The sequence below is a fragment of the Petaurus breviceps genome, unplaced genomic scaffold (assembly GCF_028583685.1).
Source record: "Petaurus breviceps papuanus isolate PSGF00001 unplaced genomic scaffold, PetGlider_PUasm1.0 188, whole genome shotgun sequence".
In the NCBI taxonomy this organism is placed as follows: Eukaryota; Metazoa; Chordata; class Mammalia; order Diprotodontia; family Petauridae; genus Petaurus; species Petaurus breviceps.
The window spans coordinates 4,656,082-4,681,815 of record NW_027185804.1 but is presented as its reverse complement, the minus strand read 5'-3'; the positions used below and the strand labels follow the sequence as shown (position 1 = coordinate 4,681,815).

Here is a 25,734-nt window from a genome sequence, read left to right as displayed (position 1 = left end):
ACAGCATAAGATACACTTATGCTGACAGGTAATTCCAATAGTAGCTGATCTGTGAAATAAAAATTTATAGTGTTTTTTATCCTTTAGAGTTTTCATTCAATGTCATTTAGGTAAAGGTTACAAGTTCTCACTTAAAAGAGAAAACCCTTAGACATAAAGCCAGTATTATCAACTCTGTGGTCCAAATAAGACCACAGACTCAGAAGTGAATGGGCCTGACCAAGAATATGTAACTGGTGTTTTGGCAAAGCCAGATCTCAAAACACTTCTAACCAAAAATCCAGAGCTTTATTGCTAAAATGCTGTAGTAATCTCTTACACATCAGTAAAATACAATCTTTCAACTTCAAGAAAAAAACAGAACTTTAGTCACTAGGTCACTTATTTCATTAGAAATACTTATGTTTTGGGGCGGCCAGGTGGCACAGTAAGAGCGCCAGCCCGGCATCCATTCCAGCTTCAGATACTTGGCACCCACACAAAATAACTAGCCTTGTAACCTTGAGCAAGTTACTTAACCCCAATTGCTTTAAAAAAAAAAAGTACTTATGTTTTTGTCTTTTAGAAAATTAATTTAAGGGTAAATGCCTTGAACAAACCCTACACTGTAAGTAAATTTAACTTCCTTTTATTTTCTGGCTTTTTTCCTAGACAGCTATAGTAATTATAGTTAACAAATGCAAAATAGGGCATTTGCAAAAGACTTTTAAAAAGTTGCCTCCTATAGACCGAGCAGCAAAGTAAAACTGGACTAAAATAAAGGAACTCTGGGCAGTACCAAACACAGATTAAAATTAGTAAACTGCATCACCAAACCAACACTCAAGAAACAGTTATTCTTGAAATAAGGTAACTGGTAAAGAGTAATCAATAACATGGGGATGTGACCAACAGCATGGAGACTATTTTAAGTATGCAAACTGAATTAGCTAATGTGTACACCTTTTCACACTTGGTAAGGCTGATCCTTGAGACAACACAACTCAGAAAAACACCTTTCTTTGGCAAGTCAATTTACAATTTTTATAATGCACACTTGACATTCTAAAAGTATATAACAAAAAGATCTACATTATCAGTCTTTAGGCTAGATAAAACTTGTAACAATGAAGGACTGAAATTTCTTCTGAGCAACATAATTCTCTGTACTATAAAATGAAGTCATTTCCATTTCTGGGTGACTACTGCTGCTTTTTATACTCTATGAATGCAAATTCTGGCTATGGAGAAATCCTTAAACTAATTAACTAAATCCTTAAACTAAGTTATTGAGCTGATGTTTACAATCTAGTCAATGCAGATATATCCTATACCAATAAGTGTTACTTAAATGCAGTTATACAATCCCTTCCACCTAGCCACTTTCCCTGTTGAGATTTCAACAAGGTTGGTGTAAGAAATTAAAGGGGAGTTATGGGGGTGTTTTGTGGAAACTGTAGATGACTCTTGAAGGCTAGCAGATGACAGTATGACCAAATATTTAACCTAAATTTTACAATAAGGTGCTATAAACACCCCATAAAAGAAAAGAAACAATTCAGACTTGTTCTCTGGTACAAAGAGAAGGTGGAAAAACTTTACATATGCTTTCAAGATCTCAGAGGTACCACATTACAGCCCTAGGGGTCACATCCTAATATTCTTAGTAAAATTTCACATAGTTTTCAAGATGCCATGCTATAATCATGTACGTTTTGGGCCTAGAAAATAGAAACTATTAAACTCAATGAAGGAAACCAGTCCTGTAAGTTTTATAAACTTCTAAGTTGTAGGAAATCTCGTCAATTTACAAACAACAACTGAACAAGAAGAGGAGCTTCAGGGGCTGCTAGATGGCACAGTGAATAAAGCAACAGCCCTGGAGTGAGGAGGACCTGAGTTCAAATCAGGCCTCAGATACTTGTTACACTTACTAGCCATGTGACCTTGGGCAAGTCACAACCCCAACTGCCCTACCTTACCTCCTCAAAAAAAAAAAAAAAAAGGCAAAAAAAATGAGTTTGATTCTTATGACCTAGTAGACTATCGGTGGTAGACTAGACTAAATTAGGAACTTCTTCAGACTCCTGCTCCTCTTTCCATTTATGGGACTCTATAATCTGATCCCCATGTCTCTACTATCTCTACTCATCACTAAATCCTTCTTTTCATTATCCTATAGACATAATGGTTATCCCCATGGCCATCCAAATATAATTTCTCCTGCCTGGCAGTGCCCATTGGTCTTATTCATCTAAACATGAAATCCTATCCTTTCGTTAATTAGCTCTCCTTAGAGGCCATTTTTCTGTGAGCCCTTCATGCAACACTGGCATCTGCCTCTCAACTCTTGTCACACTTAGGAGTTGAACTTCACTCCACAAATTGAAGGAGCATGTATTAAGGTCTTATTATGTGCTAGGCACCAGAGACACAAAAACAAAAGTCAACATTCTATGGGGAGACATATCTATGAATTCAGGGGGAAAAAATACTGGGAGGGAACAGCCTTAGTAGCTTGGGGGTGCTCAAGCAGATGGTGGCTATTGAGCTGCGTAAGTCTTAAAGAGCATGTCAGCAGGAGGGACAGCCAGGGTAAAAGCAGGGACACAGGAGATAAAGTGTCACAGGACAAATAGTAAGGAGTCTGGTGGACTGAATAATATAGAAATAGGAGGAACAGATTATGTCATAGTTTGAAAGGTGGAGTAGAAGTAATGCCACAACAAACAAAATGGTTCTAGGTTCAAATGTAGTTACTAAGGAAAGGGCAAGAATCATGAGCTGTGAGTCACAGGATTACAAATGGAAAATACCAAATCTTCAATACCTAATTCAGTAATTCAAAAGTATGTGTCTTAATGTATTTAACAAATGCTGTGAAGGTTTAAGCCTCCCCTTTGAATTTCCTTATTTCGACACTCTCAGATTTTTTTCCAAGTATATGACCCATAGTTAGACACTGACATACGTACTCATAGTTTTTCACCAGCTGATATAGACAAAGAAGAATTCCGAGCCAACAAGCACTGTTATCAGACTGGAGATAAAAACCAATCTTGTCCACAACTGCAGTCCAGCGGCTTGGGTAATCATGTTTGATTATGTGATGAATACACGTAGTAAGCTGTACCCTGAAAGTCAAATAAGACACATAAATAGGAAAAAAAATGCCATGAAGAGTGCATCAAATAATTAGTATACATTTTGTTAATCCAACATATATATATATATATATATATATATATATAAAATTTCAAATCATGATTTAATCTTGAAGGATGCAGATCCTGTAGGTAACTAAAACAGTCACCCAAAGCTCATTTCCTTTTATGGGTCCAGTGGATAGAGCCAGGGCCAGGACATTGAAAATCTTGGGCAATCAAGGACTAGCTGTCTCCTGGAATCCCTTTCCTCACCTATAAAAAGGTTCTCCCTATTTCACAGGGTTGTTGTAATATGTGAAAGCACATGTAAAACCCTGAGACATGCAAAGATAGAAAGGGCCACAATCCCCCCTCTTCAAAGCTAGTACTGAGGGAAAGAAACACACAGAATATGATTAAGTGCAAAGGCAAAGTAAGTAGCATTAGGATCCTCAAATGTAATTGAGTTGTAAAACAAGGAAAAGATAACAATTATAAAATATAATGTATTATTATCAAACGTGATATTAGGCTTCCTGGTTGTCTTAGTGACTAAGGAGGATCATCCCAGGATAGTATGGACTTCCTCTGCAACTAAACAACTAACTGACATTGTGAGAATATGTTTAGCTTGACTCCACCCATGTTACAAGGTTTTGCAGTATTTTTTCCTTTCCAAGAGGCAGTTAATAGAAACAGATACTTGTTAACTTCCTCAATAATTTCTTAGAATGATACCCCCCAAACTCACTAACTGCCTAACATTATAATTAAAAAAAACAAACCATGCACAGAATTCCTTAGTAAGAATGATTTAACAGATATATTTGCTGAATAGAAAAAGAACTTTTCACCTTACAACCATAAAACTATACATACTATTACTACACTGGTTTCTAGAGTCTCTGCTATTTAAATGTCAAAATATTAAAGGGAGGGGGGAAGGGAATGGTGATTTTTAAGACCAAGACAGAGCAAATATGATATTACTAAAACAATGAATAACATTTTAAAAATACCTGATAAGTTCAGGGGAGTGAATAATAGCTTCAACAATATTTTCACGGATACAATGTCGATCTTCCTCTGGAATTGTATAAGGAGGTATTTCCCCTGGTGTGGTGTCCCTATCAGGCCAATACTGAGTTATCATATTTTTCAAATAGATAACACCTGAAAGATATCAGGAAGGTGGACAAAAGAACAGTTATGTACATGACTAGCCCCTTTATGTGTTCATATATCACTGAAGTGCTTTCTGACTACCCTTGATTCTTTTAAGAACAAAACAGCCTCATTATCACTATTTTAGAAGTTGACTAAGTACAATTCTGCTATGTTGACAGTGTAACCTAAAGAAAATGCTATGTACAGGATTTAGATATAAAGTCTGATACTATAAGCAAACTGGGAGAGTTTACCTGTCAGATTTATGGAGAATGTAGGAACTTATGACCAAAACAAGAGACAGAGAACATTATGAAATGCAAAATGGATAATTTTAATTACATTAAACTGAAAAGTTTTTGTACAAAGCCAGTGCAACCAAGATTAGGAGGGAAACAAAACTGGGAAAAGAATTTTTACATCCAGTGTCTCTAATAAAGGCCTCATTCCTAAAATATATAGAACTAAGTCAAATTTATAAGAATATAAGTCTTTCCCCAATTGATAAATGGTCAAAGCCTATGAAGACGCAATTTTCAGAGAAAGAAATTAAAGCTACCTATAGTCATATGAAGAAATGCTCTTCTATTGATTAAAAAACTGCATTCTATTCTATTGATTAGAAAATCCTCCTATTGATTAGAGAAATGCAAATCAAAACAACTCTGAGGTACCACATCACATCTGTCAAACTGGCTAACATGACAAAACAGGAAAATTATAAATGCTGTAGAAAATGTGGGAAAATTAGAACACTAATACATTGTTAGTGGAGTTGTAAACCGATCCAAATATTCTGGAGAGCAATTTGGAACCATGCCCAAAGAGCTATAAAACTGAATACCCTTTGACCCAGCAATACCACTTCTAGGGCTGTATCCTAAAGAGTTCATAAAAATGCAAGAAAGACCCACTTGTACAAAACTATTCATAGCAGCTCTTTTGGTGGTGTCCAAGAACTGGAAATTGAGGAGGTGCCCATCAATAGGGGAATAGCTAAACCAGTTGTGGTACAGAAATGTTGGAATATAGGAATAATTGGATTATTATATAAGAAATTATTAAGCATGCAAGACTTCAGAAAAATAGGGAAAGACATATGAATTAATACTGAGTGAGGGGAGCAGAGCCAGGAGAACACTGTACACACTTAAAACAGAAGTGAGTGATGACTAACTTTGATAGACTTGGCTCTTCTCAGCAATGCCAAATTTCTAAAACAACTCCAAATGGCTCATGATGGAAAATGCTATCCACATCCAGAGAAACAATTAGGGAGTCTGAAGGCAGATGGAAGTATACTATTTGCTCCCTTCCTTTTTTGTTTTGTTTCTTTCCCTTGGTTCATTCCATTGGTTATAATTCTTCTTTGCAACATGACTAATGTGAATGGTTATGTAGAGCCTATATCAGATTGCACACTGTTTTGGGAAAAGGGTGGCAGGGAATTTAAAAAACTCAAAAGCTTGTAGAAGTGAATGTTGTAAATTAAAAATAAATTTTAAAGAAAAAAAGAAAATGCTATGAATATATAATTCTTTTGAGGAGAGCAAGATTTCAAGGTATTAGATCAGGAAAAAAATAACTTCTCCTTGCCAAGGGCAAATGGCAGTTTGCAAGACTGCTCTAAATTATAGGTAATTTGTTAAATAAGGTGTTCTTCAATGCCTTCAACATAGTGCCAAATAAAATCACTTCATTTGCCATGTGGTTTTGATAATCAAGATTATTTCACTGTAACCATTAAGAAAATATTTTATACTATAATGTCTTATAGCTCTAAGTGCAATCTTGGTTCAAAAGTAACTTAGAATACCAACAGATTTAAAGGTAGTTTTCACTGTTTGGTAAATTATAGATCACACCAGCAATCAGAATGCTGAAGTTTTCTGTTGCTAGTTACAGAACTTAACTAAAATGATACAAAAGAACACAGACTTATAGTGGTGCTTAGACATGTGAAAAAGATCTTAATTACAAATGCAAATGCAAGTTATCAGAAAGAATCAGATAGAAAAGTATTAGTTGTGTTTAGGCAGGGGCCTGACCTGTTTCAAAATAGATTCAAAAATAAATTTAAAGTCTGACTCTTTTAATGATAAGTGACACTAATTATTGCCACTTTTCCTTCTATTTGCAACTCAAGTACTATGCACATTTAAATAGTCAGAAAGAACAGACAAGGTGTTCTGGTGTTCTTCATCAAAAACTAATTTTCTCACTTAAGTAGATTCAATTTTGCTGCAAGTTACTCTCAAGTCTCTTAAATTTAGTCACATCTACTGAAGAGCCAAGGAGATTCCCAACTTTCATCAGAAATTGTGACCTACATTCCACTACTTAGGATCTGAAATGACCCTTATTTGTCATCCAAGAGAATAAATAAACGTGACAAAGTCCACAGGAAGCACCCAAAATCAGCTGAGAATACTAAGCCTGGATCCTTTATGTTATAAGAGAATGTACAGACTGTAAACCAAGTTCCTACTTCTTCCACTCTGAACTTTTCTTATCTGTAAAATAAGGTTGAGAACGAAAACTGGTAAAACAGCAAACTTTAAGTTAGCTCCACAAAGAATTTTTCAATAAGTAAGTAGTCTTGGATGTTCAAAATTGGATGTTCAAATTAATCATCCTTCACAGGATACAATCAAGAACAAAAACATACATGATGGAAAAGACTCCTTGGACTTACTATTCTAAACTACATTAATACATTCCAAGCTCACATTTACTATGGAAAAATGTTTTAATTTTCTGGAATTATACCATTGTCTCTAGGGATAAACTGAGGCATTTAAGTTGAAATGACGTCCTTCCCACTGGGCCTCTGATAATATAAGCATTCGTGACCCAGGATATTGGATCTTAGCCCAATAGGCAGAAAAACCATTAAATGACATGCGATTAGGTAAGTCAATTCAATTGTGAACATTTAAAATAACATTTGCACATTCAAAAGAAAAAGGTCTCTGAAAACTTGCCTGCCTGTCTCACTGGTAAATCCAGCTGCTCGGACATGGTGATTTGTAGCAGAGTTGAAACAAAGTTCACGGACTTGTGAGCCTACAAAGCAAAGGAAATGATGACATTTTAAAGCTTCTACAACTGATTAAGATTTAAGCATACTTATGGTGGTTAGTTCAACCAAATAAAAATTAAAGAACACCAATCAAGTACTTCTTAGCCTTTAAAAATCTGCACCCCTCCCCCCACCTTTTCAGACTATTGGAAAAGGACACTCCTCTCCCCCTCACAATATCACCCTACTCAACTCAAACTGGTCTGTTGTACTCCTTGTCTCCTAAATACACCTCACATATTCCTACCTTAAGCCTTTACTAATACCATTTGCTCCCTCAAAAATGGATCTAAGTAATCTCTGCCTGGCTTGTTTCAAGGCCCAAATTAAAATTAAGACCTTAGAACCTTCCCTAATGAACCTACCCAGGTATGATCACTCCCCTCTCTGAAAAATTAGTTCCTTTGGTACTTACATGTGGACAAGTTGTACTGAATGAAAGTAATTACACAATCAGTATCTAGATATTAAATTATGATATATTTAACAGACATTAAAAAGGATACGGAAAATATTAGGAATGGCTTGAAAGTTATTATGGACCTAGACATCCCCTACTAGGTAAAAAGTCCAGAAGATTGAAAGAATGAATATGCACATAACTAATTATGTAATTAATAAATAGTTAACACCTTTTTAGTGGCAAAGAAGTGGAAACAAGAAGACCTAAACAAACTGGTACATAAATGTGACAAAATATGGCACTGCTGTAAAAAATAATATGAACAGAGGGATGCATGGGAAGACATGAATTGATGTGGAGCAAGGAAAAGTATGTTAGTAAATTAATGTTAAATATAAGGAATAACAATAAAAGCCTAAGATTAATGTGAAATTACACTAAACTGGGCCCCAAAAAGAGAGGTAAGAAGGTCCCTCCCTCCTGCCTTTGCAGAAATGCAAAGATTATGGGAGTGGAACATAATCAAGTGGATTTGATGGTTATATTGGTTATTTCTGCTTAACTATTTTTTTCTTCATCCTGTCATAGGAATGATTCTCTAGGAAGGAAAAGAAAAGAGACCGGGAAATGAAGGTGATGTAAAATAATACCAATAATAGCTAAAATTTAAATAGGTCTTGCTAGGCTAGGCACTGTGCTAAGTGCTTTTACAAATATTATTTCATGATGAGGGGAATAGTTTTAGAAAACCTGGGAAGACTTATATGAACTGATACCAAGTGAACTAAACAGAATCAAGTGACCATTGTAAACAGTAACGGCAATAACAGTCAACTATGAAAGACAGCTACTCCTATAAAGACAATCATCCAAGATAATTCCAAAGGACTCATGATGAAAAAGGTTATCTACTTCTTTAAAAACTGATGAACTGATTGCAATTTTTGAAGCATAATTTTCACTTTTTCTTGCCATTTTTTGCAACATGGCTAATATAGAAATATCTGGATGATTTCACATGTATAACTGATATATTGCTTGTTTTAGAGGAAGAAGAGCTAGAAAGAATTTAGAACTCAAAATTTTTAAAAATGAATTTTAAAAACAACTTTAAAAATTATTTAAAACTATTACCCCCATTTAAGAGATGAGGAAGTCAAAGAAAATGTATTAAGTGACTTGTCCAGAGTCAGAGTTAGGTAACATCTGAAGCCATCAGATCTCCAGGTCAGGCACTTTATCCACTGCATTACCTACCTACACCAACAAAATATACCAAGGATTTTTGGTACAATTTATGATGTTGACTCCTGGACTTTTGTTGGTAGTAGGGATGCGGAATGGGATCTCACTAGTATAGGAAACTCTCGAGGTATCTGGCTTCTTCTATTAAGGAAAGTCAGTATATTCTCTATAATTTGTAGTCTAAGTACTGAGAAGTTAATTGACGTTTTCTCAGAGAAACCCCTCCAACTCTATCCAACCACCAGAAATACCCTTGTGTTTTATTGGTAGTACTGTACACTCTTCAAATATGTGGAGGAAATAACAATGGAATAATCACCATAAATATGAACTGGAAGATCTTATAGTCCAAATATCAACAGGGTCTTTACTGAACATGTGTCAAAGGGCTTTATCTACCTAAGTAAAAATACTCCACACAAAGGCTCTGCTAGGTTGTGAAATACATAAGGCAGTGGAGTCTTCAGGGGCTCCTCACCTTGAAACATGACCCTGCCACATCAGCATCTTTTCTTCCTGGTAAGCTCCAGAGCCCCCATTGGAGGGGAGGAGCCTAGGTGAACCATCCCTCACTCCCCTGGTCCCAGTTCTGCTTCTGTCTCCATGAAAATATCTTCCTACTCCACTCCACTCCCCTCACCTTCTGCTTGTTCCCTTGAATGTTGTGTGCTTCCATTAGAGTGTAAATTTCTTGAGGGAACAGGCCTTTTTCTTATATTCTTCTCCCTCCCCACCCCACCCCCACCTTAGAACAGTGTCAGGCATATATTAAGGACTTCACAAGTGAATAAAGCAGTTAAGTACTTCCTACATGCAAAACATGTATACAAATAGAAAACGGAACAGTCCCTACTCCCAAAGAGTTCACATTCTAATGAGGGAGACAATACATACACACATAGACACACACACAACTGCCAGTCAAGATGGGAAAGTCCCATGGTCCTTAGGCTGTATCTGAAAAGCAGGTGGAAATGCCTCTTTAATGTCATTTCCAAAGATAAAATTTATCAGTTTCTAACATAGAAACATTTGACAATGGGCTAGAAGAACACTGTCTTTCCAAATATTCTAGAGTTTTGGGTCTAACTCCGTCTTTATCAGGTTCTGAGGGGAGATGGTGATCAAATTTAATTGATCCATGCTGACTCCTTACTCTCCCCAGGGTACCTTGGGCCTACCCTGCATGTGGCAGTTGGTAGGGATGGCTGTAAAGGCTGAGCTGGAAGGATGAATATTTATTGCCTTCTCTTGCCTGCAATGTTCTCATCCACAAAATCAATATAATTACCAGCCTCTGCCAACACACAAAAAAACTTTATAATCATAACATTATACAAATGAAAAATATTTGTGAAAATGAGCATCCATCCTTCCATCCCCCCAACCCTCATTTCAGTAGCAATGAAAGCCATGGGTGGTTTTAAGAAAAGATTTGGCATAATAGACACTTAATAAATGACTACTGACTGACTGACCTAATCAAGTCCTGATTTTGAAACTAACTTTATAACCACAGGAAAATTACTTCTCCATACCTCACCTTTTTCATCTATAAGATGAGGATAATACTACTGACAGCATGACAAAAAAGCTTTATGCCTCAACACCCAGCAGAAATGATAAAGATGATCAAAAGAGGAAAATAACTGTTGGGAGGGCTAAAGAACAGGCATAGTAATGCACTGCTAATGGAGCTATGAACTGGTTCAACCCTTCTGGAAAGCAGTTTGGAACTGTACACCACCCCACACACACAAACACATTCCCATAAGGCATAAAACTCAAGAGGTCAAAGATGGCAAAGATGGAGGAAAGGGGTCCTCTACAAAAATATTTCTAGAAGGGGCAACTAGGTGGCTCAGTGAATAGAGCACTGGCCCTGGAGTCAGGAGAACCTAAGTTCAAATCTGGCCTTAGACACCTGACACACTTACTAGCTGTGTAACCTTGGGCAAGTCGCTAAACCCCAACTGCCTTGACTTCCTCCCTCAAAAAAAAAATTTATAGAAGCACTTGTTTTAACAAACAATTGGCAACAAAGTTTGGGTGCCCATCAATTAGAGACTGAACAAATTATAAAATACAAGTTATAATAGCATATCCTTATTCTAAGAAATGATGAAAAACATGGATTCAGAGAAATCTGGGAAGACATGTGAAGTGATGAAAAATTAAGTGAGCAGAACCAGGAGGGCAATTTGCACAAGGACTACAATAATGAAAACAAATTTGAAAGAGAAGCATAACACATGTGAATTGATGGAGAATGAAGAAAGTAGAATCAGAAAAAAACATACAATGTAAACAGAAATAACAATAAAAACATGAATGCTCTGTAATTTTAATATAAAAAATATGGGGCAGATAAGTGGAGCAGTAGAAAGAGCATCAGCCCTGGGGTCAGGAGGACCCAAGTTCAAATCTGACCTCAGACACTTACTAGTCATGTAAGCCTGGGCAAATCACTTAACCCTGATTGGCTTCCAAAAAAGAAAGAAAACAACAAAGTATTAAGGGGGCGGCTAGGTGGGCCTAGGATAGGTTCCAGCCTCAGATACTTAACACCCACACAAAATAACTGGCTGTGTAACCTTGAGCAAGATACTTAACCCAGGGCACACTCATGCTCATGATTGAGTGCTGGAGCTGGGCAGTACCAAATCAAAATCATCTGAGCTGGGAGACAAGTTGGTATTTTTCTCCTTAGGCAGAAAGGATCATTTTAAATATATTAAGATGGGAAAATGCACTTGATAAATCCTCTGTATTATCAGGGGTAGGGCTGATCAGAAAGAAATATGGTTAAATGATAAAAATCAAATAGAATTAGAAAAACTTGTGCACAAAAATATTCAAAAAGTTCTGATAAATTTCCACATGTGATATACATATCACAACTTTAAACTATTATTGTATCTTACAAAGTCCACAATTTGGGGCAGTGAGGTTTTAGGTGTATATACTTTAGACACAGGGTCTCCTGCAATCTAATATCTTATTTTTCAAACTTTCTCGCTGATGCTTGAAATCTTTGTAATAGAAAACAATTAATTTAATCAAAATTATCCATGTCACATTTCATAATGTTTGCTATCTCTTATTTGGTCATAAATTCCTCTATTTGACATAAATCTGACAGATAAACTATTCCTTGCTCCCCTAATTTGTCTGTAGTATCAGCACTTATATTTAAATTATGTACCCATTTGGACTTATGTACCCATGTTGGTCTAGGCCCAATTTCTGCCATACTATTATTTTCCAGTTTCCAGATTAGTTTTTGTCAAATAGTGAGTTCTTATCCCAGAAGCTGGGGTCTCTGGGTTTATAAAACAGTAGATTGTTATAATCATACATACAAGACTTACTGTGTCTTGTATATCTAACCTATTCCACTGATCCACCCCTTTATTTCTTATCCATTACCAAGAAGTTTTGATGATTGCTGCTTTATAACAGAATTTACAATCTGGTATAACTAAGCCACCTTCCATAGCATTTGTTTTCATTAATTCTCTTGGTCTTCTGTATAAATAAAGCCAATGCAACCAAGATTAGGAGGGAAGCAGAAAAGTAGGGAAGAATTTTTACAACTAGCATCTCTGATAAAAGTGAGCCTCATTTCTAAAATATATAGAGAACTGAGTCAAATTTACAAGAATACAAGTCATTCCCCAATCGATAAACAGTCAAAGGATATGAACAGGAAGTTTTCAGAGGAAGAAATTAAAGCTATCTATAGTCAAATGAAAAAAAATGTTTTTCAAAACCACTGTAGAGATGCTACTCTGAGGTACCACATCAACATGACAAAACAGTTAGATGATAAATACTGGAAATGATGTGGGAATGTTGGAACACTAATTCTTTGTTGGTGGAGCTGTGAGCTGATCCAACCATTCCGGAGAACAATTTGGAACTATGCCCAAAGGGCTATAAAAATGTGCATACCCTTTGACCTAGCAAAACCACTTCTAGGACTATATCCCCAAAGAGATCATAAAAATGGGAAAAGGACCCACATGTACAAAAATATTTATAGTACTCTTTTTGTGGTGGCAAAGAACTGGATATTGAGAGGATGTCCATCAACTGCGGAATGGCTAAATACTATTGTGCAGGAGGGCTTCACAAAAACATGGAAAGATTTATATGAACTGATGCTGAGTGAAGCGAGTAGAACCAGGAGAACAACTGCACACAGTAATAGCCACAGTTTGCAAATGACTGATTTTGACAGAATAAGCCTTTCTCAGCAATGCAAAGACCTAAAATAATTCCAATGGAAAATGCCATCCACATCCAGAGAAAGAGTTATGGAGTTGGAATGCTGAGTGAAGCACAGTATTTTCTTTTTTGTTTTGTTACTTTTTCTTTCTTATGGTTTCTCCCATTTGTTGTAATTCTATGAAACATGACTAATGTGAAAAATGTGTTTAACAGGAAAGTATATGTAGAGCCTCTATCAGATTGCATGGCGTCTGAGGGGGAGGGAGGGCAGAGGGGGAGAAATATTAAAATTCATGGAAATTAATTATTAATTAAATTAATTAAAAATTAATTATGGAAAACTAGTAATAAACCAATAAATTTTTTAAAAATACAATTAAAAGAGGACTTAAAATTTAAAAGTCCTTGGTAAAAGGTAAGATACCTAGGTAATTCACATAAAATGGATAGATTCTTTCCTAAATGGGTTGGGTTTTGTTTTTTTTGTTGTTTTTTGCTTTTTGGAGCGGGGAAAGTAAGGCAATTGGGGTTAAGTGATTTGCACAAGGTCACATAGATACTAAGTGTTAAGTGTATGAGGTGGGATTTGAACTCAGGTCCTCCTGACTCCAGAGCAGGTACTTTATTCACTGTGCCACCTAGCCACCCCTGTGCTAAATGTTTTGATAGCAGGTAGAAGGCAGTTCCTGACACTGAAGTAAATAAGAAATTTATACTGAAGTATAACTTTGGTAACCTTAACTTTCAAACTTCCCCTGGGACTAAATATTACATTACATTACATGATATGATATATGATAGGCATGTATTTTCTTTTTAAAAAAAAGATGAATCATTAAACTGAATCCTCCTAATTGCTGATTCAAATGAGGTTTTGCGTCTCACTATATATACAATGCCATAAGTTGTGGATAATAAAATTACAAACACTGTAGAAGAAACTAAGAAAATCTTAAAACAGTTTTTACATATTTCTAACACCAGGTTACAGTCTTTACTTTAAACAAAAGCATTTTAGTTAAATGTTCTCTGATTACTGTGGCTGTTTTGAAAAACCAATTACCTAGAGTCTTTCTCCAACTAACTGAAACAGATTAATGCCAGTTTCACTGAAGGTCAGAGTCCTGGTTTGGGCATGATTCTGAGTGAAAGTTGCAGTACTGGCATAGTTCTTAGTTGGATTTGTCTGAACTGAATGCTATTGTTAGAAAAGCAGAGACAAGAAATTGTTGGTCTCTCTAAATAACCTAGTGATGAATATCAACCTATACATAAAGGCAATTGAGGCTTCCATATATTTAAATGGAACTGCCAATTTAAAAAGAAAAAAAAACTTTCAAGAGACCTGTATGTTTACCAATAATCCACACAGATGCAATCTTTAGATATCCAGACAAATGAAATCAAATGAAATGAAAAGTGTTAGTGATTCATTCCCTAAGGATTTAGTATAAGAGCGTGATGTAAATAGGCAAACATTTTTTTAACTTCCTCTGCTCCAATTAAAATTTTATTATAGATTATCAATACCAAGATTCCCTTTGTGGAAAATCTGAAAACCATGGAGATAAAACACAACTTGTCCTGGACAACTCATTCAGTCCAATGGGGATACTGTTTTTATGTGTTACCATCCAAATCAATCATACTGAGTTCACCTAATGTCTACCATTCAAACAAAAATTAGTGTACAAAAAAATTAAATAGCGAAACTTAAAGATTAATAAACTCTGCTTCCTTTTTAGGCATTTTGTCAGACAGGTTCTCTTAAGCAGGGAAATTTCATATGGATATGGTCAGTGTCCTCAAGTGGAGGTCATTGGGAACTATGAGTGAGAGAGATCACAATGGCAGAATGCCACAGCAGTTGGTCTAAGTCTAGATTCAGTATACCCTACCAAATATGGCACTGAATAAAGGCCTAAGTCCTGCCTCTCCTTCAAACTGGCTCCCAAAATTGGCCAGAGAGGAAAGCAAAGGTAATATATATTTGAGCAAGGTATTTCACAGGATGTAGAATTTCAGAGTTGAAATCATCCAGTTGAACTTTTTTATTTTACAGAAAAAGATAAAATGAGGCCAGGGATTTATAAATGGCAGCAAAAGTGAGGTGTGAACTAAGATCTTCAGAGTTGCATTCCATTGTAACCACTTAACGCTATCCCTCCCTATCTGCTGGGAATAGGAGAAAATCAAGACAGAAATCTTTATGACTTAAGTATGCCTTCAGTTGCAGTTCAGTCCTGTCCCTCCCCCCTAATGGCCTCACAATTAACTGCAATGACTTTTATCTCTGATTTTTACATAAGCTTTTATCATCATTCAGAATTATTCCAACTCCATTTCAAAAGCTGAGCTCTAGTTCAGAGACTACAGACTTCTTAGCCTCCACTTATCCCATTCAACAGACTACAGACTTACCATTAAAACACACTCCAACTTCTGGAGTCCCTTAAGCTTTACCTGACTCACCTAATTCTTTGTCAGTCATTTTCAACACTACCAATCCTTGGGTCAACTGTCTACACCAATTCTGCTCCCAGGTCTCTGAGAACTTCTGGAACATGTCATAAATTCATGCTAAATTAAAGTCATTTCTATCTTCTTTTTCAAGGCTAAGCCCTACAAATGTACTTATTAGTCTCCCCCCATTCTTATATTTACTTAGCTTCTACCTACAAAAAAAAAAATGAAGATTTCTCACATTAAACTAATTTAAAAAGACGAAAATATTCATTACTTTCTGACCCAGTGTTCCCAATATGAGACATATATCACAAAAAAATTACAAAAAGGTCCTATTCACATTTAAATATTTATTGCAGCACTTTTTGTAGTGGCAAAAAATTGGAAACAAAGTAAATGCCTACTGACTGGGGTATGGCTAGTGGTACATGAATATAACAAAATTTTGTGCTGTAAATATGGTAAATATGTTGACTATAGAGAAGCATGGGAAGATTTATACAAATTGATGCAAAGAAATTAGAACCAGCAAAACAATATATGCAATGAATATCCCAAGTAAATAGAAATGTGAAGAAGAAATCTGGGCGGCTAGGTAGCTCAATGAATAGAGCACCAGCCCTGGAATCAGGAGGACCTGAGTTCAACTCCGGCCTCAGACACTTAACACAAAAATTAGCCATGTGACCTAGGGCAAGTCACTTAACCCCAACTGCCCCTCCAAAAAGCAAAAAAAAAAAAAAAAAAAAAAAAAAAAAAAAAAAAAAAAAAAAAAAATCTAAACTGAATACTGTGAAATTATAACCAAACTTGGCCCCAAAGAAGAGATAAGAGAATAAAAATGAGGTTCAATGACAAGTTCCAGGGATTATCAATGGTTGAATGCTCTAAGTGTCTTATTTCATTCCAATATGTTGGTTAGTTCTGCTTTACTCCCTCCCTCTCCTTTTATTTTTTGTTATAAAGGAGGGCTAAGAGGTGGGGGTTGGGGGGATAAGTAGGGATATACTGGAAAACGTGGTCATGTAAAAAAAAAAAAGCCCAATGACATATTAATAATAACTCATTTAAATTGCTAGTTCTATTTCCTCTTTAAACCTCCTAAAAACGGAAAATATATACAGTTCCCCAAGGTTCAGTCTTATGCCCTTCTGGGGTCCACGCTATTCTAATAATAGCTAACTAATAATATAACATAATAAACTACTATTATTAAACTACATTTAATAATAAAAATAATAACTAATAGCTAAGGATAATTCCCTAGTCCCTGTTTTCTCCCAAACAAGCTTTCCTAACTGAATTATCTCTTTCTGTCAATAGTATTCTTCCAAGCATAAAACCATAGGGTCATTTTTTCACTCCCTTCCTCTACACTTCTATGAACAACAACAAATATGTATTATTATTATTGTTGAATATCTACTATGAGATGCAAGGCCCAATACAAAGGTATAAAACAAAGGGAATGAAGAGGGAATAAGAATGATGATAATGATTTTTTTTTTACTAACCCATCTGAATTAGTTTTCATCAATAAGAATTTTGTAAATTTCAACTTCTATGTTGGCATAATGCTAGATTGTGTAGATATTCCTACTATCTCAAGAAGCTTCAATTTTAGCAGGGGAGATAACATGTATGCAAAGAATATAAAATACAAGTTAGGAAAAGAGGGCACTAGAAGGCAGAGGGATTAGACAAGGTTTTGAAAGTTGGTGCTTGCACTCAATCATGAAGAAATTTCAGTGCAAGGAACACTGAGTCAACAATGAGAGGTCATTCAGTGTGTCAGAAAGAGAAAGCCAGTTTATTGGACTTTGCTAGAGTGTGGGAAGAAGAGTAATATATAAAAAGCTGGAAAGGCAGCTGGGGTCCAGGTGGCAAAGGGCTGTAAATGCCAAACAAAAGAATTAAAATTTTATTCCAGAGACATATAAGGGAGCTACTGGACTTTACTGAGTAGAACAGCTCCCCGTTGTGCCAGATATCCTTAGTCTAGAAATAAACAATATTTATTGGAAAGCCAGAAAGGTTTTCATTACATTTATTTTACAAATATTTATTCTTTCTGAATAAACGGGTAGTTCTCTTAATGGAGTACCAGGACTTTTATGCTGCTCCCAATTCGAATTTCCAGCCCTGTTCTCCATTGACTAGGTGCAACCTCTTGAACTGCCCATATCAGGTCCCCCTTAACAACTCATTAAGCATGTGTACATGCTTTTACCTAATCAGAAGCCTGGTTCTGCTAGATCACAGCTCTATTATTATTATTGTTATAGAGAACACACCCAATTTACAATCTGCTATCACTCAAAGATAGTCCAGCAAAGGAAACTAAGAAGGTGCAAGAAGAAATGTAGTCAAACTAAGCGAACCTCAGAAAGGAGAAACTACTCAAGAGTTTCATGATTAATGAAATGACATTTCTTAAGCACTTACTACATATTAAGGAATGGGGATACAAAGAGAAAAGTCAGTCAAATTCTAATGGAGGAAAGAATGCATAGAGGAAGTTTTGGGTTTAAGTCAGATAAAAAGGTTTCATGGTACTTGGTATGGTGGCAAAAAATTTATCTTCCTTACTATTATTTCTATTTGATAGTGCCAAGAACTTTATTCTCCTGGTCTTCAGAAGCTATGATTACTGAGAAAGCAGCACTAACAGCAACAATTAGCAGATCACAATCTCCACAGGAATTGTTTTCTAGGATAATGGCTGTAGTATCTAGGATAGGAGGACAGGTGGAGAGTGAGGGTACTGCCACTCCTGGGGTTACTGGGCTTACTTGCCTAACACTGGCAGCTGGTGTTGGTGACTTAGGAAAGTGGCCCCCTTTTCCATAGTGACTGTAGCCCTAAGTGATGGCTTCTGAGCTCAAACTGAAAGGAATGAATGAGCATTTATTAAGGGCTTTAGTTTGTGTAAAGCACAGTAGTAAAGTTCTAAGAATACAAACAGCAAAGTCAAAGTCAGCAAGCCCTCAAGGATCTTATGTTCTAATGGGGGAGGTAACATGTATAAAAGGTTCCATGTCAGAAGGAAAGGTTCCATGGGCAACACAGAGTGTATAAAACATCTTTAATAAAGATGGAAGATTTCCCCTGGTAATCAATTGCTCATGTTGAATCATTTCACATACCAAGGACTTTGGTGGCAAGAAATTTCTTTTCTAGGTTTTCAAACTCTTGGGCATGCCTGTCCAACTGCTGCAGGAGAGCATGAGGTGGCCAGGTCAGGAGGTTGTACCTAGCCAATGGAGAACAAGGCGGGAAATTCTAATGGAAGCAGCATAAAAGGGCTCCTTCTTGTCTGAGCTGGCATACCCCATTAAGGGAGCTACCCTTTTATTCAGAAAAAATAAATGTAATGAAAACCTTCCTGGCTTTCCAACGAATATTATCTATCCCTAGACTCACAATTCCTTTTTCTCACAAGGATGGAGAAAAACCAATCAGTGATAGATTGTATGTGACTATTTACATGTGTTGTCTTCCATTAGAATGTCATCTCTGTAAGCAGGAACTTCTCTGCCTTTTCTTTATAGTCCCAGACTTAGCCCCCCCCTTCCTAGAACAAAGGTCTTAATAAATGGTTGCTGATTGATTGGCTGAAAAAGGAAAGCAAGAACCCAGCCACTGATAATTACTATGGGAATAGAGAAGATTTGGCTTCATATTCAGAGGAAGATAATGGAGCTAAAAAAGTCACTCCTTTTTCAATAAGAAAGGTCAAATGGCCCCAAGCACAAAAAAAGAGTTCTTTTGAAAGAACTTAAAGAGGACTTTTAAAAAAATCAAATAAGAGAGGGATGAAAACAAGAATTGGAAAAGGGGAAGCTAATGATATTCTAAGATACCAAGAAATCATAAAACAAAATTAAAAGAATAAAAAAATAGAAGAGAAAGTGAACCATCTCATCAGAAAAACAACTTGATCTGGAGAACAGATTGAGAAGTCGGACTACTTGAAAATTGCAATAAAAAAGGAATCTTGATACAATATTGAAAGAAATTGTCAAGGAAAATTGCCATGAAGTTCTAGAACAAGGCAAAGTAGAAATCGGAAAAAAAAAACCCTCAAAACCAATCACCAAATGAAAGAAATCCCAGGAGGAAAACTTACAGGAATACCCATGGCCTAAAGGTTCCCAGGTTAAAGAGAAAATATTGCAAGCAACAAGAAAAAAAATTTAAATATCATGAAGCTATAATAAGGATTACAGAAGACCTAGCAGCTACTACATTGTAGGTACTGGGATACTATATTTCCTAGAGCAAAAAAAAAAAAGCTGAAACTATGACCAAGAGTAACTTACCCAGTAAAGTTAAGTATAATCCTAAATCCAAAAAAAAAAGGACATTTAACAGACTCAAAAAAGACTTTCTAGTTTTTGTGGGGAAAAAAAACAGCTTAGAACTTAAGAGAAAATTCAATATATAATATCCTAGAGAAATATAAGGTAAACATTATAAGGGACTCAATATTGTCAAATTCTTTACTTCACATGTGAAAATATTAGCAGTACTCTTATGACTGTCATCATTTGGGTAGTATGAAAGGAAGATGTGGGCTGACCTAAGTATGATGGGGTGATTCTAAAATATAAAACTGTAGGGAGAGATAAAAAAGTAATTATCTCATGCAAATGAGGCATAAAAGGAAAAAGTGATACAGAAGAAGCTAGTAGAGGGGAGATCAGGTAGTGCTAGAACCCTCACTGGGAATGGACTAAAAAGGGAACTATATATATATATAAATTTAGAATAGTATTAGTCTTCTCAATTCAGAAAGAAGTAAGTGGGCAAGGGAATGGAGGTGGGAGGGAGAAGTTAAAGGGGGAACTCAGAGGGGTAGGTAGGTGAAGGTAGGAGGTACATAAAGCAAAGGAGTGAGGAGGGATAGGGTGGGAAAGAGCCAGGAAAAATAGGAAGGAGGAATATAAACAACAAGTAATTGTAGCTTAGAATGTGAATGGGATGAATTTACCCCTAAAACAGGTAACAGACTAAAAATTTGAATTCAACAATATGTTGTTATCAAGAAACAAAAATGAGAGATACTAAGATAAAATAAAGGCCAGAAGTAGAATTTAGTCTGTAAAAAAAAAAAACAGGGACAGTAATTATGATCTCAGACAAAGTTAAAACAGATTTAATCAAAAGTGAAAAATAGAGAAAACTACACTATTTGGCAGCAATATTATTCAATATTGCCTTAGACCATTTAAAATAGCTAGATAGTATAAAAAAACCTGAATGGATATTTGCCAAAACAGAGAGAGGAATTATATGAACATAAACAAAAACACTTTTATACAAATAAACTCAAATCTAAATAATTCTGAAGTAATTTTCATGGGTAGGTAGAGTCAACATAACTAATCTATTTATTCAATGTCATTCCAATTAAATTACTAAAAAATACCTATTTTACTGAGTTAGGAAAAATAAAAGTTCATTTGGAAGAAGAAAACCATTTGGAAGAAAAGGTCAGGAACCTCAAAGAAACTAGAAAAAAAGCTGTAAAGGAAGCAGATTCACCATTATCGGATCTTAAACTATATTATAAGACAAAAGCATTGCTGAAATGTAAAAAGGATAATGTCAATTATTTTAAATTAAAAATTTCTTGTGTAAATAAAATCTGTGGCCAAGAATAGAAGGAATGCAGAAAATTAGGGGAAAACTTTCATAGATAATAATCTCTCACAATGTGATTGGGTTGGAATTAGGGAATGATGAGCTGATTCAGAAAAACACTTAAAGACTTGGACTTATGAAGATGCTATCCACCTCCAGAGAAACAGATTAGAGTAAATAAGCATAATACAGTCTTACATATATGTGTATGAGCTTGTGTATGTATATATATATAGGGCTATGTTTATAGATACCTATGTACATTTATGTATATATATCCACTCTTAACTGTAGCCTTCAGGGTGGGATGGGGACAGAGGGGAAAAACAAAGTAAAAAGTACAAGGCAGAAAACAAAAGAAAATCAACAAAGAGGCAAAGAGAAACTTTGAAAACAATGTAGTATTTATTATATAGGTTTTCTTGAAATGGAAATTTATTGTTTTATATTGGATCCTCTCTTATGGTCTGCTGTGTTTGCGGCAATGTTTTTTATTCCCTTCTCTTTTTTAAAATTTAATTTCATTTAAATTCTCATTTCATTTAAAAATTTAACAAAAAAAGAAAAAAAAAGGAAGAAATAAGACAATAACTTGGGGTTAACAACAGGGTCTAACGTATTCATGATGGGAGAGAATGGGACCCCTTTTTGGTTATCAGGGAAGAAACTAGTCTATAAAAGATCAGATGATTAAAAAGAAGACTGAAAAACTGATGAGATAAATCTGCTGGAGAAGAGCAAGGGATTCCGCGATCCCCAGCAGGGGACATGATCAAAGATATGTAACAATTCAAGAGAAGGTTTGAACAGTCACAGTGTGGAATTGAACAGAGAGAGAATCAGTTAGGAAATAAAAGGATTACTGTGTTGTAGTATTAGTTGATAAATAACAAATCTGTAGTGGACCTAGCCATCATTTCCACTTTTGTTCAACACCACCTTAGATTTCAGCTAGGGGGAGGAAAAATGGGAAGGCAGTAGGTTTGCTAAGGACACAAGGAATTTGTTCAACTGAACTACACAGAAATGAGGAGTGGTCAGAGTTTGGAATAAATGGCCCAGATGAAGCAGCATAGTGGATGTCACAAACACTACCTGTGTGACACTGGGAAATCACTTCCACAATCTGTTTCCTCAAGTGTAAAATGGGAGAATTAGACCTGATGGCATCTAAGATCCCACAAAGCACTAGAGGGAGAGAAGAAACTGACTTGGCCATCAAGTCAAGACTGGAGGACTCCAAATACTCAGCAAGCCATTGACTTTAGGGCAGTAACAAAGCCCTGGATATACAAGATCAACTAGAGAACAAGTTGCTAAGGACAAAGCTTTACTTAATCTATCACTAGAATTTCTTTGTTTCATGGTATCCTATCAAGTATATGCCATTCAGAGTTTCAAATTATTTAGGCAGTAGTTTTTCATGTTAAAATTTTATTCAAAACTCTGAAAAAATTAATGCCTTTCAGTTACCATAGCTTTCAAGGGAGAACTGTAACTAATAATATTAGGATCTTAGATCTACACAGCACTTTCTGTCAAAAGATTTTCACATCTGATCTCATTTTATTCTTGTAAGTAACACATGATAATGAGGTTGTGGTTTATCCACGTTAGCCCTCAATTAACTACAAAATTAGAACTGAGACTCTATATCCAAGTTTGACTCCAGGCCCCTCCATGATATTTTCACCAAACCCTGCTGCCTTGGCGTGTGTCTGCTGGGGGGTGGGGGGAGGGAGGGATGGCAAGGAAGAAGCCTGGAACATCTTTTCTAGAGCATATTATTGCACTGATATTTAAGCAAAGCTTTCTCCTAAACATGCTGTGTCACTGGATAACCTTTCTGTTTGACAGCCAAAGAATTCAAGGGTTTTCCTTATCTATCAAATTCAGTAGTATCCACTATGCTACATTCCAACATTAGGACTGTTTTCTTTGAAGAATATGGACTATTACAGCTCATAAAATATACTCTACCTTCAAAAACATTCTATTGCATGCATGGTATGTGCATTATTCTCCCCTTATCCAACACTAGTCAAGTCTATATAAAACTAGCTTTTCTAACAGAAAAAGGGTTAATTTCAGAAGAAATCACACCACTTAGTAAATATTTAGCACCACAAAATGAAACTACCCAAAAAGTTTAATTCAAAACAAAGCTCTGCTAAGAAGTTTATGATGTAATTTTTATAAAAGGTCATAACTGTATCTATGAATTCCACTTAAAATAGCACTTTATCTTCTTTGGTTTACTTTTGGGGGGGGGAGTATTATTCTCTCTTAAGACAATAACTGCAGAAAATGGCAAGAGGGTGATTGTATATGGATTCTTAAGTTTTTTAATTACAGAGGGTTTTTCAGTGTGTAATAAAACAGAGGAACTTGGAGTTCCAATTCTAGTTCTGCCTATACCGTATACTAGCTATACCGTATCATGCCAGGCCCTACTCCTCTGATGCTAGTTCCCTCCCTGTAAAATGTGAGAGATGGAAAAGATGGTCTAAAGGTTTTCTTACAGTTTCACATCCTACAAAATGCATGCTACCTCTGTGCTAAACGGCCTGGGTGATAAAACTAGCCCACTAGACAATGAAATCAATCAATAAGCACTTAAAATTAAATTAAGGACTTAGCAGACATTCTGCTAGCTTCACTGAAAACAGAACATGACACACTTATTTTTTTTTACAATGGATCAGGGTAGGTTTTTCTGACCACAGATCAAATGCTTTATGAAGACATCATTTACCTAAATATGCCCAGTGAGATTATTATTCTCATTTTACATGGGGAAACCGAAACTGAAAGGTTAGTGACCAGCCCACTACACAGATTACAGGGTTAGAATTTAGGTCTTTGTGATTTCCAAGTCCAGTGCTCTATCCACAATGCAATCTAGCTGCTTCTATGGTGTAGGGTAAATTACGTGGATCTGGAACCAAATAAATAGCTGAAGGTAATCTTCAGATCATAAATTTTGAACTGTAAGGCGACGCAGAAAGCATCCAGTACAAGCCCCCTATTTTCCAAATGAGAAAACTTGAAACCCAGAACTTGTCCAAGTGCGCTAAGTACCACAAGTGGGTACTCAGGAGACCGGGGCTTTTGAATCCAGGCCCCATCACTACAAATCCAGTGCCCTTTCTACTGGACCACACTAGCTGCCTCCTGGTTATGGATGGATAGATTTCACCTTAGACTAATTTGAGTGTAATTTCCCAGGGATCTTTGTTTGGCCCTGTCCTGTTTAACATTTTTATCAATTACTTAAAAGTATAGATGGAATGCTTAAAAATGTGCAGATAACAGAGCTGGAAGAAAAAGCAGGATACAGAGATCACCAAAGTAGACCTCTGGGATAAGTTTAACACTACATTAATAGGGATAAATGAAAAAAGACTTACACATAGGTTTTTGAAAAACTGAATTTAGAAGTACAATAAAAGCAATAGTAATGATAATAAAAACACCAACCAGAACTATTTAGAGTAGAACAGGTTGCCTCATAAGGTAAGGAGTTTCCCTCTTAGTTTAAGGTATTCAGGGAAAAGTTGTTGGTAATTTTCTTGACATATTTATTGGTAAATAGTAGATACTGAAAAGGTCTTGATGGTCAAACTAAGTTACAAGGTGTCCAGTACAATCAATTTAATATGTACCACACCAAATTGTGGAGGGCAGTCTGATAAAATGACTGCATTCCTAAGTTTTCTTATTAGGTGACTTAAGTTGGCTTACACTTTTGTTCTTTTTAAGACACTTCAGAACTCCAAATCCTGTTTAAAATCTGGTTTCCCTTTTAATAATATGCTCTCAAGGAGAGATTTCTGGGAAGATGGTAGAATAGGTCAGAAAATTCCAAACTCTCAAGATTTCCCCCCACAAAGCAGATAAAATAGCACCTTAGCATGAACAAAGTACAGGTAAAAATAAATAAGAACAGGGCCTTCCTGGGACAATTCCAAGAAGATCTGAAGAATAGGTTTGGTCCCAGTGAAGAGTAAATACTTCCAGTCCACTTAAAAGGTCCACTTAAAAGAACAAGTGGCAAGGGCAGCTAGGTGGCGCAGTGAATAGAGCACCAGCCCTGGAGTCAAGAGGACCTAAGTTCAAATCCGGCCTCAAACACTTACCCGTGTTTCCCTGATAATAAGACACTTGTCTTATTAATTTTCTTGGAAAGAAAAACACCAGAGGGCTTATTTTCAGGGGAGGGCTTAGGTTGTCCTGCCTCAGCTCTCCTCCGCGGCACTGCTCTCAATGGCGCCAGCAAGCAAATCACTGGGGAAGAACAGGATGACGCGCTCACTGCTGCAGCTCTGATTGGATGCAGCTCGGAGCGAGCGCGGCGTGGGTTTCAC

At 36.1% G+C, this 25,734-nt stretch overlaps 1 protein-coding gene and 1 long non-coding RNA gene across 9 annotated transcripts in view; one reads left to right on the top strand and one right to left on the bottom strand.

Annotated features, from left to right (window-relative positions):
• The window catches only part of LOC138163740 (uncharacterized), a 255,265-nt gene extending 238,761 nt beyond the window's left edge, over positions 1-16,504 (top strand). For all 8 annotated transcript variants that reach the window (XR_011168908.1, XR_011168907.1, XR_011168912.1 and 5 more), the window contains exon 2: positions 16,450-16,504. This is a non-coding gene — a long non-coding RNA (uncharacterized lncRNA). The remainder of the gene's footprint in view (positions 1-16,449) is intronic.
• IPO7 (importin 7) overlaps positions 1-25,734 on the bottom strand; it is a 63,691-nt gene that overhangs the window by 27,172 nt on the left and 10,785 nt on the right. Inside the window, exons 2-4 of the mRNA XM_069091203.1 lie at positions 7,277-7,358; positions 4,145-4,298; positions 2,955-3,113 (exon numbers count right to left, since the gene is read on the bottom strand). Of these exons, the coding sequence (XP_068947304.1) occupies positions 2,955-3,113; positions 4,145-4,298; positions 7,277-7,358 (395 nt within the window). The remainder of the gene's footprint in view (positions 1-2,954; positions 3,114-4,144; positions 4,299-7,276; positions 7,359-25,734) is intronic.